This window comes from Theobroma cacao, chromosome 7 (genome assembly GCF_000208745.1).
Source record: "Theobroma cacao cultivar B97-61/B2 chromosome 7, Criollo_cocoa_genome_V2, whole genome shotgun sequence".
In the NCBI taxonomy this organism is placed as follows: Eukaryota; Viridiplantae; Streptophyta; class Magnoliopsida; order Malvales; family Malvaceae; genus Theobroma; species Theobroma cacao.
Window position 1 is genome coordinate 8671042 of NC_030856.1, and position 18796 is coordinate 8689837.

At 32.8% G+C, this 18796-nt stretch overlaps 2 protein-coding genes and 1 long non-coding RNA gene across 3 annotated transcripts; all 3 read right to left on the reverse strand.

Moving 5' to 3' along the window:
• Positions 1822–7128, reverse strand: LOC18594424 (cytosolic sulfotransferase 15). The gene is made up of 2 exons (XM_018124897.1): positions 6471–7128; positions 1822–2511 (listed from the first exon to the last, which is right to left on the reverse strand). Exons 1-2 carry the CDS (start codon positions 7023–7025, stop codon positions 2056–2058), a joined length of 1011 nt encoding a protein of 336 aa, XP_017980386.1. The 5' UTR covers positions 7026–7128; the 3' UTR covers positions 1822–2055.
• Positions 13698–14940, reverse strand: LOC18594425 (cytosolic sulfotransferase 15). Its single transcript, XM_018124898.1, has one exon. It carries the CDS (start codon positions 14890–14892, stop codon positions 13885–13887), a length of 1008 nt encoding a protein of 335 aa, XP_017980387.1. The 5' UTR covers positions 14893–14940; the 3' UTR covers positions 13698–13884.
• LOC108662939 lies at positions 16731–17898 on the reverse strand. Its single transcript, XR_001928827.1, has 3 exons — positions 17857–17898; positions 17124–17197; positions 16731–16766 (listed from the first exon to the last, which is right to left on the reverse strand). It is a non-coding gene; the product is annotated as an uncharacterized LOC108662939 (long non-coding RNA).

An 18796-nucleotide genomic window follows, 5' to 3' on the forward strand; every position in this document is an offset into this window, starting at 1 on the left:
GTTAAGAAATACCATTAATTGAAATTAACCAACCTTCCTATAAACATTAACCCAATCGAACCAATTTAACGACTTTAATCGACTTTAGATTAACCAGCTTTAGTTGGTTAAATCAGTTTTAATCGAATTTTTTTAACTTTTTCCTATTTTTAATTTATTTAATAATATACTAATAATGTACTTTATGTTACCACAAATTACACTATTACTTATAATTTTACTAATACACTAATATAGTATAATTAATATATAACCTTTTACTAATTAGTATATTAATAAGTATACTACATAGTATACTTGTTATACTATATATTGATTAATTAGTGTATTAATAAGTATACTATGTATAGTGTATTAAAATATATATTATATAATGTGTAATTGTAAATAATGTATACTGTATCAATATTTACTATATGCAATTAATATATAATTATGTAGTATATTTGTATATTGTATTAATATATATTATATATAGTGTATAACTGTATACTAAGACAATGTATAGTGTATTAATATATTATTATATATAGTTAATATATACTTGTATAGTATATAAGTATATTAAGAAGTCATATAATATATATACTATATAATAGTATATTGTTAATAAGTATACTGTATAATATACATAGTATATTGTTATATATTATAATATAATAACATTAACTCATTAAGTCATTAATATATCAAAACAAGTTATTATATTTAATTACTAATGTAAGTTATGCTATAGTACTATAGTTTATTAATTACTTATAAAAAGTAAATTACTATTCTATAGTCTATATGGACTATATATTGGATATTAATAAGTATGCAATATAGAGTTTGATGTATTATTAACTTAATATAAAAATAAGTTAACTTAATAAGTTACATTAATATATTAATATATTAATAACTAAATTTAGGGTATAGTTTTTATTATATTTTGTATTATGTTTAATTTTAAATAACTGTTTGTCTATTATATTTATATCAACAATATTAATGTCTAAATTAAGTGTATTTTAATTTTAATTTTTTGATGCTTGATGATTAAATCTAAGTCATTTATTCATACATAAATATAAAAAAAAACGTGAGAGTGAATATATGTAAAAAAAGCCCACTTGATGATAATATCTATTCCTTCATATATATATATATGCATAGGAAACTGAATGAGTGCATATATGAATAAAAGCCATTAAAATTATTAATTTCAAAATTAATTATTTTGCTTAACCAATTTAAAAAAATTTTAACTGAATCAAATTGATTCAACCGACTTAATCAAACTTTTGAACCAATTTAACCAAATCAATCAAATTAATCGAATTCATCGATTAATTCCATTTTGACCGAATTTTGCTCACACCTATTATTGACATTGTACATGTTAAAAGAGTAGTTTTGATGGTGGCTTGTAGGGTTGGTAAACTCATTACTTTCAGTTGAATTTGTATTACTTCTATAATTTCAAAAAAAAAAAAGATGTCATGTGTCATTAGACGTTATTCGAGTTGAGTATTTTTTTCTTTTTTGTTTTTTTGCTCAAACAAAATGATTGTTATTAACAACTACAAAAGCAAAAGCTTCACGGTTCAAATCTTTGAACTGGAACGAAGGTTCAGAAGTTCGCCTGGGAGTACCAAATAAGCTGTGTCCAGTGGAAAAAACCAGCCACTGGAATGAGGAAGGGAACACTCTCTCCCTCAAGCAAAATGTACACAACCAGCATCCAACTCGATGCATTGGTCAACTTAGACAAGGAAAACAAGTAAGCTTAAGCATGCAATGATGTCTGCCACTAAGCTGTAGAAGGAAGTTTGCAGAGACAATAAACAAGATTTCATGTAAAATTTAACTAGAGGTACCAAGTCTTTAAGGACAATCTGAGTTCTAACTCATAGCACATAAGGGTTGATTTAACAATTATTACCCTTCCTACGAAGGAAGGAGAAGGAAAGGAATAGCACAAATTTTGGTACAAACATGTTTAAATGCAAACGAACAACAACAAATTAAAGAGTACTATAAAATTCCTATGCACTTGTTGGATTTACAAGTTTATGCTTTTTTATCCAACAAATCAAACTTTAGGCCGGAATCGCCATACCTTTCTTCCGAAAGTTGTTTCATGCGATCAGCCATTTCTTGGCTTATGAAATTCACCCAATCTCCCACCTTACCATTCCTAAAAAATGCTGAATTCTTAAGCCGCCCAACAGGCCTTTCTCCAGACACGTTCACTTCCAAAGACTTCAAGGTTTCAAAGCTACACAGCTTTGATATTTCTTCAACAACTCCTTGTCTAATTTCCTCCTCCGAGAAAGGGTAGCCCAAGAAATCAGCCAGCGTCTTCAAGTTGGAAGCAATATCCTCCTTCAAATCTTCATATTTCAAAAATAAGACTTTTTCAGGATGCTCCAAACTCATCTTCCAATACCCTAAAACATGTTCCCAAAATGGACCAAAGGCATGAGTTCCTTTACAAAACCTGTCAAAAGCTTCCTCCATTGAAAATATTGTTAGGATAGTTTTGAATTGTGATTTAATTAGGATTGTTTATTTCTAATTAAATTAGTTATACCTTATAAATAGTCTTTAAATTTAGTTAGATTAGAATAACAATTTCTAATTCTATTAGGATAAGATTCCTAATTATATTAGGATAAAGTTATTGTATTTGATACTATAAAAAGACCCTATGGGTTAAAGAATAATAATCACCTAGATTTAGAGAGAGTGATTTAGGTGTACGTGGGATAAGGGTTATGAGTTTGAGACTGTTCTTGTAATCTCCTGATTTTCTCTTAGTGGATTTTTCTCTGTTGTTGTGCCCGTGGACGTAGGTCATCAAAAGACCGAACCACGCAAATTCTTGTGTTCTTGTGGGTGGGCTTGATTTCTTTCTTTCTTTATTCTTTTGATTGGGTTAGATCTTGGGCACTTCTTTAGAGACAATTCCGCAATTTCCCAACAAACTGGTATCAGAGCTTCAAGGTCTTGGATCAATCTGAATCTCGCTATGGCAACTTCGTCGACCAAGTATGAGATTGAAAAGTTTAATGGAAGAAACGATTTCAGCCTGTGGCGTGTTAAGATGCGCGCATTGCTAGTGCAACAAGGACTGTTGAAGGCACTGAAGGGAAAAGAGCATCTTCCCTCGAATTTATCTGATGGTGAGAAAGATGACCTTATGGAAAAAGCACATAGTGCTATTCTCCTTGCTTTGTCTGATGAGGTGCTAAGAGAAGTCACGGATGAAGAATCTGCTGCTGCAGTGTGGTTTAAACTCGAAAGTATTTATATGACCAAGTCCCTGACGAATCGGCTTTATATGAAGCAACGATTGTATACTCTCAAGATGAGTGAAGGTACGTCCGTTAATACCCACATTGATGAATTTAATAGAGTTATTCTTGATTTAAAGAATATCGATGTTAAAATTGAGGATGAGGACCTAGCCCTAATTCTTTTATGTTCTTTGCCTCCATCGTATGAAAATTTCGTGGATACTATGCTTTACGGCCGAGACACTCTCACTTTCGAGGATGTAAGGGCATCTTTAAATTCCAAGGAATTAAAGAAGAAAGTTGGTGGTATTCGGAATGAAAATCAAGCAGAAGGTTTGGTTGTAAATAGAGGTAGAGGTAAAGAGAAAGGCTTAGACAGAAAAGGTAAATCTAGAGCAAAAGGGAAAACTTGCTGGAATTGTGGTCAGAAAGGGCATTTTCGTCAAGACTGTATCAAATTCAAGGATGATGAAAAGTTTAATAAGTCTGAGAATACTGCAAACGTGGTTGGAGATGACTTTGATACTTTTGAGGAAACTGATAATGTTCTTGCAATTACTAATTGTAACCTGATGGATACATGGATCTTGGATTCGGCTTGTTGCTTTCATATATGTCCTAGGCGTGATTGGTTTACAACTTATCAATCTGTTAATATGGGCACTGTACAATTAGGAGATGATTTCTCTCTCTCAGTTGTTGGAATTGGCACAATTAGAATCAAGATGTTTGATGGTATGGTAAGAACACTTGAGGTAAAACATGTCCCTGACATGAAAAAGAATTTAATATCCTTGAGTTTGTTAGATAAGAAGGGCTACAAATATAGTGGCCAAGATGGTGTCTTGAATGTATCTAAAGGAGCCTTAACTATCATGAAGGGCAAGTTATCCGGTGACCTTTATTGTCTAGTGGGAAACACGGTCATTGAAACTGTTTCTGTGGTCTCATCTAATGATCCTGAAGATGATGTAACACGTTTATGGAATATGAGATTTGGTCATATGAGCGAGAGAGGGATTAGAAAACTAAGTAAGCATAGTTTGCTGTGTGGTCAAAAGAGTGGAAAGCTAGATTTCTGTGAGCAACATAGAGTGAAATTTAGCACTAAAACTCATCAAACCAGGGGTACAGTAAACTACATCTATTTAGATTTGTGGGATCCTTCTCCGGTGGTATCAAAAGGTGGATCATTATACATGTGGATCTTTATTGATGATTTTTCAAGAAAGGTGTGGACGTATCTTCTAAAGGCTATGAGTGAAGTGTTAACCACCTTTTTGCATTGGAAGGTATTGATCGAGAAGCAGACTAAGAAAAGGATCGAGAGCTTTCGAACAAACAAAGGTTTGAAATTTTGCAAAGGTGAGTTTGGTCTATTCTACAAGAATGAGAAAATCGTTAGACATCGCACTGTCGACAAAACACCATATCAAAACGATATTGTAGAATTGATGAAGAAAACACTTTTGGAGAGAGCAAAATACGTGTTCTCAAATGTTGGCCTAACCAAAGTATTTTGGACAGAAGCTATCAACAAGGCTTGTTACTTGGTAAATCGGTCTCCATCAACTGCAATTGAATTTAAGACTCCCAAGGAAGTTTGGTCTGGTAAGCCTGCTGATTATTTTATATTGAGAGTATTTGGTTGTCCTGTTCATGTTCATGTGAGTGATGGTAAACTTGAGTTGAGGGCGACAGAGTGCATATTCCTAGGCTATGCATATGGGGTGAAGGGTTATTGGTTGTGGTGTACTGATTGTAAGTTCCCCAAGTTTATGGTGAGTCGGGATGTTACCTTTGACAAGTCTGCATTACTTTGTGGGATAAAGTCTAGAATTGCAAACACATCAGACCAAGAAGTTGGCAAGCAGGTGGAGCTTGAAATCAATGCTCTTGTGACAGTGCGAGATGATAGTGAAATCCAGAAAGAATTGCAAGAGGTACAAGAATTGGTATCTCAACGAAGCATTACTTGTATTGATGGTGATTTTGATTCTTATGTTTTATTTGTGGAAGTAGAGATTGAAGAGCCTTACTTTTATCATGAGAAAATTATATATGTCGAGTCTTCTAAGAAGATTGAGTCTCTACACTGGGATCAAACATGGGAGCTTGTGAAAACACCTAAAGTTACTATTGAAGTTGGCTTAGTGTGTGAAGGAGGTGCAAACATTAGTCGTAATGTGGTTGGCTTCTCCAAATCAGATTTTGCTGGTGATCTAGATAGTAGAAGATCTCAAACGGGGTATGTGTTCACTCTCTCAGGATCTGCAATCAGTTGGAAAGCAGTTCTTCAATCAACCTTTGCTTTGTCTACAACTGAAGCTGAATATATGGCTGTGACCGAGGCAGTGAAGGAGGCTTTGTGGCTTAAAGGCTTGGTTAGTGATCTTGGTTTTGAACAAACACAAACAGTTGTGTTTTGTGATAGTCAAAGTGCTATACATTTGACTAAAAATCAGATGTTTCATGAGAGAACCAAACACATCCAAGTCAAGTGTAACTTCGTTCGAGAGATTATTTCTAAAGGTGAGATTGTAGTAAAGAAAATAGCTACAGATGAAAATCCGGCAGATATGCTAACTAAGTCGGTTTCTGGGATAAAGTTCAAGCATTGCTTGGACTTGATCTGTGTTCGTAGTGCTTGAGGCCCTTTAGAGCATTAGTGGTGTCGGCAGAGAATGGTTCGTAAGGTGGCTAATTCAAGCCTAAGGTGGAGATTTGTTAGGATAGTCTTGAATTGTGATTTTATTAGGATTGTTTAATTCTAATTAAATTAGTATACCTTATAAAATAGTTTTTAAATCTAGTTAGATTAGAATAACAATTCCTAATTCTATTAGGATAAGATTCCTAATTAAATTAGGATAAGGTTATTGTATTTGATACTATAAAAGGACTCTATGGGTTAAAGAATAATATCACCTAGATGTAGAGAGAGTGATTTTAAGTGTACGTGGGATAAGGGTTATGAGTTTGAGACTGTTCTTGTAATCTCCTGATTTTTCTCTTAGTGAATTTTTCTCTTTTGTTGTGCCCGTGGACGTAGGTCATAAAAAGACCGAACCACGTAAATTCCTGTGTTCTTGTGGGTGTGCTTGATTTCTTTCTTTCTTTATTCTATTGATTGGGTTAGATCTTGGGCAATTCTTTAGAGACAATTCCGCAATTTCCCAACAAAAAAGGTTTGAAATCTTCATTTCGGGGAAAATTATTCACAACATAGAGCCAATCCGAGATGAATTGGTCGAGAGGGTTCCTGCAAAGATAAACAATGCGACAATTGGATTTTAGGATGGAACCAGGCAATGTACCATAGGGTGTGTGAGTTGCAAAAATTCTTGGGCTAGGAAAATTTCCATTTTCAAGATCAGGAGTTTGGTTTTTCGAGTAAATGCTGACCTCAATGAAAGGCACAAGGTCATGGGGGTTTGTTGTGAGCAAAGGGCTTTGCGTGTGTGGGAATTGCTTGCGGTTCACAATGGAGAAGATGAGAGCCTTCAACCATGTGGTGCCTGATTTGGGCGTAGTGATTAAAAAGATATCAGTATCATGCGCTTTGAAGTGGCTTTGAAATGAAATGATTGCCTTGGCCGCAACCAAAGGGTACCAAAAGCCTTGGTATTGGTAGAGAGTATAGCCAACCCAGTTTTTCTCTTGTGGAAGTGTTTGAACCAATTCTTCCATTAGCTTGTCTCCTTCGGAGGAAATGTTTTTGGATGCAGTTTTATCATCCATAAGAGCAAGCAAATTGAATGAATGTTTGCTGAGAAGAAAGATAGGGAGACCGGTACATGTGTTAATGATACTACAATTATGAAATATACAAAAGCTGTCAAATGATGCATAACCTCTTGTATTTCATTTTCTTTCTTTCTATGTCCCACTTACAATCTTCAATAATTTTAGTAGGTAAAATAACCTATTCAACCATAACTTTCATACTTTCGTCAAATAAATTTGCAAAAAAAACATATTCGTTCAAAGTAAACTCAATAAGACTCTTAATTTAATTTTAATAATCATATTTCTCTCTCAACTTTGCACTGTTCTCTCCTTTAATTCAATCTTACCAAAAATGGTGTTTCTTTTGTGGAGCCATGAACATCCACTAATTTCACAAACAAACCTAATTTTTTCTAAACCAAACACAGAAAAAAATAAAGGCTTTTCAAGAAATACATTTTCCTTTGCAGGTAACCTTTGAATCAAACCCCAAAAGTCCAAATTACAATATGTGCAGCAGATGAACCCGATATAGGTGAGTGGTCACTGATCAGCCAGCCTGTATGACAATCAAATGAGGGAACTTGAATGTAGGGGTGTACTAATGGGACAACTCTGAGCCATGCATTCTGAGATGGAAAGTGAAAGCACGAGTACCTAGCGTGACTAAATAGTCTTGCTTTGGACCATGAATCTACCTTGATAAATGCTTACCATAACACAGTCCACAGGTCAAGTTATCGTCCCAAACTCGTGGTTCGCCCTTATTCACGTCGGATTTGATTGGATTATTTATTAATAAAATAATATATTTTAATTTAATTTAATTAAAATTATATAAAAATATTAATTTTTTATTTTAATGAAAAATTAATATGTAAATGAGCAGGTTGAAGAAGAAATTTAATTAATTACAATAATTAAGAAATAATTTATTTATATTTATTATCATTGCTATATGTATTTAGTATCAATAAATTTGTCAATCTTATAATAATCAAAATTTTAAAATATAAAAAAGTAAGTAAAGTATTAAATCGCCCCTAGAATTTTTGAAGATTTTTATCTATTATATATATTTTTAATGTCTCTCTTGATAACTTTATTATATAGAGTTATTTTAACATATTTTGAGGGTTTAAATAGATAGATCTTTGAGATTTTGGGTTTGGATTGTAACATTTTTTGTGTTTTTCTAGTTTAAGTTTGATTAGCTAATTTAAGTTATTTTAGTTTAATTTTATGTTATTTTATTTTAAATTACTTTAAGAATAGTTATTGCTAATTTCTCTTATTGCTTTTATAGGAAATTTGATGAAAATCAATACAAGTATGGTGCTGGCTTCATTCGTATTTATTTCGGTATTTTGACCATATCTCTTTCTACAAAACTCCAAATGAGGTGATTCTTGGAACGCTAGAATAAGTCGGAGCACTGCAACAGTACGCATGGACTGAATATGATGCAGTATTTGGAGCATATCTTTCAATCCAAAAGTCCAATTGACATGATTCTTAATCCATTGGAAAGTTAAAAGATAGAGTTACAACTGTTATGCTTACCACTTTTTTCAATTCGAAGCAGATTAGGGTAAAAATCACGTTCGAAATTGATAAACCGCTACAGCACTGGGAGAACAAGGCTGCAGCGCTGGTGAAAGGACGCCCACCATACAATTTTCCCGAGAGCCCAGCGCTGCAGCACTATTGTAGCAAAAAAAAACCAACGCCACGACGCTGGGCAATTTTTCAAAAATAAAAATTTGACGAGATTTTGAAAATTAAGTTACTTGGAGCCTATTTAAGAGATCTTTTTTCAAGGTTTTAAGGGAAGGCAACAAGCAACTATTCTGGAGATTTAAAGTCAATAACAAAGTAAGAAAACAAGAGAATTGAAGGGAGAATCAAGATCACAAAGTTTCAGTTATTAGTTTCCTCTCTTTACTTTCGTGTTTTTCTTATTTTCTTTGACTTGAATTAATGGTTAATTTTCTTTAGATGAAGTTTTTATTAGATATTATGATCTAAATTTATTTTTTTAAGACTGCAATTGAACTCATATGTAATCTAAACTTTTAATCTCTTTCTTGCTTATTTTTAATGGGATTTGAATTGTTTGTTTCAATTTGGTTTTAATGTTTTTAATTGCTTGATCACTAATTAAATTGATTTAGGAACCTAAACAAATTTGGGAGACGGAGTTTAGTGTCGTCTAAAATTGAGATAGCATATAATCATATTAATTTATTTGCATATAGGAAAGGGATATACTTATAGGCCTTATGTAGCCAAATTAGAGCCTGAACTTAATGAGTCTGTTTTAACTTCAATTCACATAGGGATATAGTGTCTTTGTTAAAATAGATATTTTTATAAGATGAGTCGAGAGACCCTTATAAATAATTGGGGACTCTAGGTTAGTAATTTAACCCATTGAAATAAGTTAAGAAAGAGAGTTACGATTTAGATAAAGTGTGAGTGATATTGTATATTTTGATTTGATTTTTACCCAACTATCTTGTCGCTTTGATTTCTATTTTTAGTATAAATTTTGGTTAATTAATTTAGTTATTTGAATTTGATTGTTTGGATAAGATTAAATTGTTCTAATTTTAGTACTTAGTAAAATTTTAGATCAATTCTCTGTGGGATCGATATTCAGCTTGCTTATATACTATCTATTCGATATGTATACTTATATAATAGAATTGTAACTAACATCCTTCCAAAATTTTTAAATTTTTTATATATTATATATTTTTTTCCTTTAATGACCCCTTCAAAATAATTTTTATTTAATAATTATTATAAATAAAAAATAATAAAATCATCCTACAAACCCTACTAACCTTTATCTTAATTTAAGTTTCTACATACTTTTTTCTCTCTCTCTTCTCGTATCTTTTGTCCTTTTATGTTCCATGATTTTAGTCTTTAAAAATTAAATACTTATTATGTAATTCTCAAATATAAGTTATAATGTTACACTACTTATTGTTGCTTAAATCAATGTATCATTTTTTTATTAATCTTGATTATATAAGAGGAAATTATATTGAATATATATATTTATGTGCTTTACATTTTATATTTTGTCACGACCCAAATCGGGGATTCATGATCAACACGAGTCTAGAGGCAAAGCCCGTGAGGCCTTAGATCAAAATCATCTATCATTAGCCAAAGGATTCCACACAAAGTATTTTCATAGCATAACTAAACTCAAATACAAATATTTGACCTTGGCATATCATTCATACTCCATATTTAATACATTATTCATAAGATATTCATTGGCCATTAAGGCAGGTTCATATTTACAACCCTTAGACAAATATAAATGGCATGTTGTTCCCACATACATCACAATTATACTGAGTACGGAAGCTTGCAATAGACTTAGCAAAGTGACCAAATGGGATGGGGACCTATCGGATGTCAAAATTGATCTGTCAATGGACGACCCTTGTCACGCAATCCTGTGGCTTATTTATCTACACATGGTATAGTAAATGGGTGAGTCATCTAATACTTAGTGAGGGGAGCAGATAAATAAAACATATATGATATACATATATATACACACATATAGCATTATCAATGCTAACAAAATGCTCTAACAAGAATCTCCAATATTAGGGGCATATCAGTCATCCCTATGAAATCTCCACAAGTAGTACATATTAACTAGGCTTATCCTTGAAGCCATTCAAAGTTGCACTCCATAGGCACACTTTAGTTTTCGAAGTGTTATATCAAATCAAGTCTATCTTTGCCTCTCTGAGGCTATGTACATCATCCGTGATTTAAATCAAATCTTAGAGTGGTCTTCTCTGGACATAAATAAATCACGCATGGTGGCCAATCGACTAAGTCAAACCCTCATGCGAAGTAGTTTTGATGGATGGCATCAAATCAACTCATGCGTGTGTTGAAGCAATCAGGCGAAGTACACAATCATCATCCGAAGTAATTGTCGTTATGTGAGACATCAAAATTCCAGGAGTGGCCACCAATCTTTTTTATATTTATATATGATTGGTCACTTATTAAATTTGTCTTATTTGACGAGGTTCTAAATCGATTTTAGGTTCGTCTAAAGAACAAAACTTGGTCTATGAATTTGAGAATTGGGTTCGGGAGTATAGTTATGTATGGGGAAAGATTAACACTCCTATAACTCTCGTTCAACAAACGATATCAAATAATCATTTGTTATAATATTTTAACCTTATTTTTAGTTTTATTCTTGTGTTTTCTTAATCACTGTTTATTTATTTTTTAATCTTATTTTAATTTTTTTGACTACAAACGAATCTTTTTATTGAAGAATATTTCCCTGAGTCCTTCCATCTTTCTAGTAAAATACAAAAGATATCTTTTCACCTAGAGAATTTGTTGAAGAAACTTATCTTTTCAAATTTTTCAAAAAAAACCCCATCATCGGGATCATCATCCAAACTTTATTTCAAAGATAAAAATATGCATGATGAATATGAAATGCAGGGATGATGAATCTTATGGATTCCAAATTATTACATATGAATGATGATCGCTTATTGAGGGCATTTCCCTGGTTTTCCCATCTTTTTGGTAAAATCTAGGATTGCCCTATCACCTAGAGAATTCCTTGAGAAACTTATCTTTTGAAATTTTACAAGGAAATCTCATCATTGGGATCACTGTTCATAGGTACGTGTGTCAATGGAGTGCAAGTTCATAATTAATTATTACACTTGACAACCTTTTATCAATGCCATTTCTAGGATCCTCCCATCATTTTGATGAAATTCGAAAATATCATCTCACCTAGAGAATTCTCCAATGAAACTTATCCTTCCAAGCTTCTTAGAAAAATCACATCATCGGGATTGGCAATCGTGTACAGAATAAGGTTTGTCGAGCTTGATGCATATTATAATTTGTTAAATACAAATCAAAGTCTTGTATTGATAGCATTTTCCGGATCCTCCCATCATTTTGGTAAAATTTAGGACCGAATTCTCACTTAGAGAATTTCTTAGGAAAGCTTATCCTTACAAACTTCCTCAAAAAGATCTCATCATCGGAACCTTGATTTGCATGCAGGATATAAAATCAAAATGAATAGAATGACAATTTAAAAAAAATGTAATTATGATGGCGCATAATAATCTAGCTATTATTTTTACTATTCCTTTTTGGCAAAGTTAAAATATTATTTTCTATTATTATATTATTATTCTATTTTTTACTTATTATTATTTTTTACATTATCCTGTGTGTTTCCAATAGTGATGAATAAAACCTAAATATCCTATCATGTTATTTTATAAAAGTATTAATATTCAACATTTTTTAGGCATCAAAATAATTTATATATATATCTTTCGCTAAACTATATCTATTTATTTATTTATTTACTTTTTTTTGCATATCCATATTATTTTAACACACATTATTTAATGTGATTAACTACCGTATTTTGTTCATATATTTTTTAGAAAATAAAAATATTATTGCATGATAACTAAACAAACAAACAAAAATCAAGGAGAAAACATAAACAAACGAAAACCAAGCCCAATAGCAAGTCAAACCAATATTCAAAGGGAGGTCCATTACGTTATGTTGTTTCAATTCTTTTCAGGGCTTGGCTTTCGGTTTGTACCCAAAGAAAAACTTCCGTGCACCACAACGAAGTCCAGTAAGCCAAACTAGATGGAAATATTTCATTAGGTTGTCGAATACTTTCAACTGTGTCCATTCCGCGTATAGAGAAATGTTTCTTAATTTTCAGACACTAGAAGCAGCCCCAAGTGTTTCTCTTTGGTGCTTGTTTTATGACTCATATATTTGACAAAGTTAACGTATATACCCTCAATATAGCCATTTAAATCTTGTGTGTCAATCTGCCTGTATTTCCATTACAGCAGCCAGCCTCTTCCACTTTTAAATGAGGAATCTTGAATGTGAAAGTGTAGTAATGAGACAACTCCGGCTCATATATTCTGACATGAAAAGTGAAAGTAGGAGTAACTAATCACAAAATGGCCGACAATAAAATATAGCTTTGAATGGACATTTTTGTGTGTTTTCTGGTGGACTTCTGTTCAGATTGATTCAATGTTTTCTGGTTGCGCTTTCTGGGCATTTCTTCTCGTTCTTCTTGTCGAGCTGTTCCTCTGATTGTTGCTCATTTTTGCCGCCTGCTTGTGTTGCTGCTGCCTTCTGATTTGGATGGTGTTTTTCTTTGCTCATATATATTTTTTTTTATAATTGTAGAAAGGAGGATCTAATCCTGTTCTTTAGATAGAGAGATTATACATTAACCCATAAATCAAATGTTCGAGTACTTGCTCATATTTACTGCAATTGTCTTCCTTTTGTTGTTGGTCATGAAGGTTATGTTTGGTTTTTGTTCTCATGGTTTTTTTTTTTGTTTCTTTTGTTTATTTGTTATTCTCCTTTCGTTCTCTTGGATGCTGGTTTTTTTGCTTCCAAGGAATTTTTATTCCTTGTTGATTAATGATATCTTTATCTTTAAAAAAAAAAAAGAGTTAAATTTATTCTCACTGCTATATATATCCAACATCAACTACTATATATATCCAACATCAATAAAATTGTCAATCTTATAATAATCCAAAATTTTAAAATATAAAAATAAATCAAACAAAAAGAGGCACATGTTATCATTAATTTATTAATTTTATTTATGTCTTATCTTCATAATAATGTGCACGAAGGTACACAAATGCATAGCACATAAGGGTTGATTTCAAGATGGAAACGAATAAAACCAATTTGGTAGAAAATGTTCAAATGCAAAAGAACAACAAAAAATTACAGAGTGCTATAAAATACCTATGCACTTGTTGGATTTAACAGTCTATTCCTCTTTATCCAACAAATCAAACTTTAGGCCGGAATCGCCCAACTTTTCTTCAGAAAGTTGTTTCATGCGATCAGCCATTGGTGGGTTTATGAAATTCACCCAATCTCCCACCTTACCATTCCTAAAAAATGCTGAATTCTTAAGCCCAACATAGCTTTCTCCAGTTATGTTCACTTCCAAAGTCTTCAAGGTTTCAAAGCGACACAGCTTTGATATTTCTTCAACTACTCCTTGTCTAATTTCCTCCTCCGAGAAAGGGTAGCCCAAGAAATCAGCCAGCTTCTTCAAGTTGGAAGCAATATCCTTCTTCAAATCTTCATATTTCAAAAATAAGACTTTTTCAGGATGCTCCAAACTCATCTTCCAATACCCTAAAACATGTTCCCAAAATGGACCATAGGCATGAATTCCTTTACAAAACCTGTCAAAACCTTCCTCTATCGAAAAAGGTTTGAAATCTTCATTTCTAGGAAAATTATCCACAATAAAGTGCCAATCCGAGATGAATTGGTCGAGAGGGTTCCTGCAAAGATAAACAATGCGACAATTGGATTTTAGGATGGAACTAGGCAATGTACCATAGGGTGTGTGAGTTGCAAAAATTCTTGGGCTAGGAAAATTTTCATTTTCAAGATCAGGAGTTTGGTTTTTCGAGTAAATGTTGAAATCAATGAAAGGCACAAGTTCATGGGGGTTTGCTGTGAGCAAAGGGCTTTGCGTGAGTGGAAATTGATTGCGGTTCACAATGGAGAAGATGAGAGCCTTCAACCATGTGGTGCCTGATTTGGGCGTAGTGATTAAGAAGATATCAGTTTCATGGGCTTTGACGTGGTTTTGAAATGCAATGACTGCCTTGGGTGCAAAGAATGGGTACCAAAAGCCTTGGTATTGGTAGAGAGTGGAGCCAACCCAGTCCTTCTCTTGTGGAAGTGTTTGAATCAATTCTTCCATTAGCTTGTCTCCTTCGGTGGAAATGTTTTTGGATGCAGTTTTATCATCCATAAGAGCAGAGCAAATTGAGTGAATGTTTGCTGAGAAGAAAGCTAGTGAGAAATGAGTGCCAAATATGATCCAATGAATACGCGTATATAGACACCATAAAAAAATTCAGGCTCCAGATCTCGAATTTAAGAAATCTTCTGGTCAAACCTACCTTGAAATTTTCGAAACTAATGAAAAAACAATAGCATTCAAAGTTTGCAGCTATGACTTTTGAGGAAAAATGTATAGACACCATAAGAATGATATAAATAGAGGCCTAAGAGCCACCTAACCACATGCCACCGGAGGGCATGTTCTCATAGGGGGGATCATGGTCCAGTAATTGATAAAGAGACAGCAATTAATCCACATGCTCAGTCCCAAAAGAATCGGGATATGGAAGATCACTTAAGCCCAACTTGTGCAAGTTCATCGGCGACGGTGTTGGCTTCTCTACGGATATGCACCAGCTGCCACGTCTTCACCTCTTGCTTTAATAAACAACTGGTTGACCACGTTATTTAAACAGCATGGGACATTTAGCGGATTGTTGCACCGGTTCATTGCATTGGTCGAGTCGTTCTCTTCCAACTTGACATGTGAGGAGCTCCACGTTCCTCAACTCGTGTTTTATTTTTATTTTTTTAACAAAAGCTCTTGTTTTACTTTCTTATTCCATTTACAATCTTCCTTGAATTTAGCAGTATAATATATTCAACCATAGTTGTCATATCTTCAATCATATTTTGTCTTAGTGAAATTTTCTATACTTTATTTCTTAATTAAATTTTTAGATTTCTTTTTTTTTTTAATGATCAAATTCTTCAATCCAAGGATCAAATGCATCATCATTGAATCCGACTCTATCAGCTCAATGGAAATGATCAAGACAGGATAAAATCATACAGTCTTACGTAGTAAAATAAAATCTCAAAACAAATAACAAATGGTCATTAGCATCTTTGGAGAATGTTTTTCTTTGATACTTGTTTTATGACTCATATATTTGACAAAATTAATGTCACGACCCAGAACTCCCATAAGGCCCATAACAACCGCCGCAAACCTCGACAGACATTCTTCCCCTGAATGCCTTTGGGGACCTCGCAAGGCTTTTGTACCAATTTTTCTATTCCTCTTTTTTTTTTTTTTCCTTTTTGAATAATAAAATAAAAATATTAATTAAAAAAATCTATTTTAATGTAAAACAATATATACGTATATTTTTGAAACATCAAAAATTAGTTTTCTGCACATAAAAACAAAATAAATTTATACATATTGTAATATAGAAAACTGGAGTATATAATTTTATAATGACACGTGGGCCCCCAAATAACTGAGAAAGTTTAAGTCTATAACCTTACTTTCTAGGATGCAACTTCGAAATTTACTACTCGATGCAATTGGCAGTCTATTGCCTATTCTGAGCCCGAAAAATGTATAAGAAGAAGAGGTGAGATTGTAAAATCTCAGTGAGTAGACAGACATCATCAAAATAATCTAAAGCCGAGTAATAGGAGACAATTAAAATAATTCATCCCAACCCATATAAATAATTGGATTTCATCCAATTACTCAACATGGCTTATGCACTTTTCAAAAACTTGGCCCTTGCCAAAAATTCATTCTCGGAGATACCCAGCAAAGGCATCTTACCGAGACCGCCAAGGCTGTTTATTGTCACACACACAAACACATTTCACCTCTGACAACACAGCCGTTCCTCAACGTTGGCTGAGTCCCAGTTTCACGTGGTGGCCAACATGAAATGTACTCAAATCCTACCTCGGGAGTTATCCTACGCGCCTCTCCAATCGAGGTAAGCTCAATAATTGGGAACCATGCCCCTCTAATTAGGCTGGCCCACAGAACCCCCGTCACTGCAGTGCCCACTTTATAATCCACCAATCAATAAAATCATAATAGTATGACATGGCTCACTTAACACATTCAAGGCAAATCAAAAAAGTTCATACATTCTTTAAATCATAAAAATAACCAGTCATACTCACATTTATCATAAGCCATTTAATGTAAAATTATGGATAAACAACACAATCATAGTATAGGTCTCCAATTACTCTATTTTTGAAATCATTATTAAATTTTCAAAAATTTTATAAAATTATTTTATAAAATCTCATTTTCCCATAAAACACAATAATTTTCCAATTAAACCATTTTTCCATAAAATCACACAATTAAATAAATCTACTCTAGATAATTAAGACGATAGTAAGTTTACTCACTGTACTAGGAGTAGATATACTCCTATTCTCGGTCCTCGGGTGTAGTCTTTTACCCGTATCAGATAGCTCACCACCTATCCACAATACATGACACAAAAAATTCAATAATTTGTGTCAAATCAATATATATTATTTCAGGCTCTTATCCATGCGTATGCACTAGATAGGGTGTGAAATGTTTGGACAATCGCTTAATCACAGTGTCCGACCTAACTCGCCTATACACGGTGTAAATTTCTAAAATCTCCAATTCAACTCCAAGTCCATCCATTTCAATTTCAATTATCCAATTATATCCACAATACCTCAATGACTATGAATGTGGTCCAATTTATCAGTTCGGATCACAAATTACGCTTTTACCCCTAGTGGGTAAAAATTTCAATTTTTTTGCACCAAAAATTCCCATTTAATTTCCAACCTCATAATTCATCATTTTTCCATCTAATTCTCTTAAAATAAAGTCAACCTCATCCTCACACACCATTGGCTAGATTCGGCCTAGAGAAATTCATGGAGAAAATGAATATTTTTCTTGTTGTTTTACTCATAAACATGCTAAACTAACACTAAACACTAACATAGTTCAAAATCAAATTAATCTAACAACTTTCTCTCTCTAAACCCATATGATCAGATTTGAATCCATCATCAAAACACATAATTTAACCATGGAAAATAAGGAGAAATGCATGGAAATGATAAATCTTAAGCTAAGCTTGAAAAATCATACCTTTAAACACTTGATTCCTTGAAAAATCACACTTTTTCTTTGAATTTTCTCACTCTAGGGTTTGTTCTTATTTCTCTCTCTCTCTCCTGCTGGTTTTGGCTGACCCTCCCAATAAAGAATTCTGGAATTTTCAAGCCTCTTAATAGGCTTAATAAAATATTATTATTTTATTTACCTTTTGAATATTTTTTTTTTCTAGCCATTTTTTTTACTTTCTTTTTCTACCACTCAATCCTCTTCACTTATCCATGTCTTCCATGAAATTTCTAGACTTTTCCAAAGTTTTGGTGGAGCAAATTTTTAAAAATTACACTTTTACCCCATAATGTGAAAAATTACATTTTTACCCCAAAAATTGAAAAATTTCCCATAGATATATTTTTCATCCCTTATACTCATACCATTCTCCAATTTGTCAAATGTGAGCTAAATTCTCTCAAAATCTCAAATTTTGTCCGCAAGTGAAAAAATTACGATTTTGCCCTTAGATAGTGAAAATTTCGGTTTGACTCCGAATTGATCCTCGAACTCCGAATTACCATTTTGAGTCACCCCTGAACTGTGAAACTCTTAATTTCACCTTAAAATTCCTATTTGAACTAGTTCGAGGCTTAATTGACTCAATGGTACCATTATGGGCAATATCGTCTTTTAATGATTTCTCGAACTTTCAAAATATACAAACATTCTATCGAGCATGTGAATAACATTATAATTATTTTACAAAGCAGAGTTTGACAATTAATGTATTTACCCTAAATATAGCCATTTAAATCTTGTGTGTCAATCTGCTTGTATTTCCATTTCATCAGCCAACCTCTACCACAATTAAATGAGGAATCCTGAATGTGGCAGTGTACTAATGAGACAACTCCTGCCCATACATTCTGAAATGAGAAGTGAAAGTAGTGTTGGAAAATAATGTATTTTATAAGGTTCA

Excerpts from the sequence above, each read along its gene's own strand:
- LOC18594424 (XM_018124897.1), bottom strand. The coding sequence starts at position 7,025 with ATGGATGATAAAACTGCATCCAAAAACATTTCCTCCGAAGGAGACAAG. Across the intron at positions 2,512-6,470 it reads GAAATGAAGATTTCAAACCT|TTTTCAATGGAGGAAGCTTT; the intron begins TTTTTGTTGGGA and ends ATCCTAACAATA.
- LOC18594425 (XM_018124898.1), bottom strand. The coding sequence starts at position 14,892 with ATGGATGATAAAACTGCATCCAAAAACATTTCCACCGAAGGAGACAAG.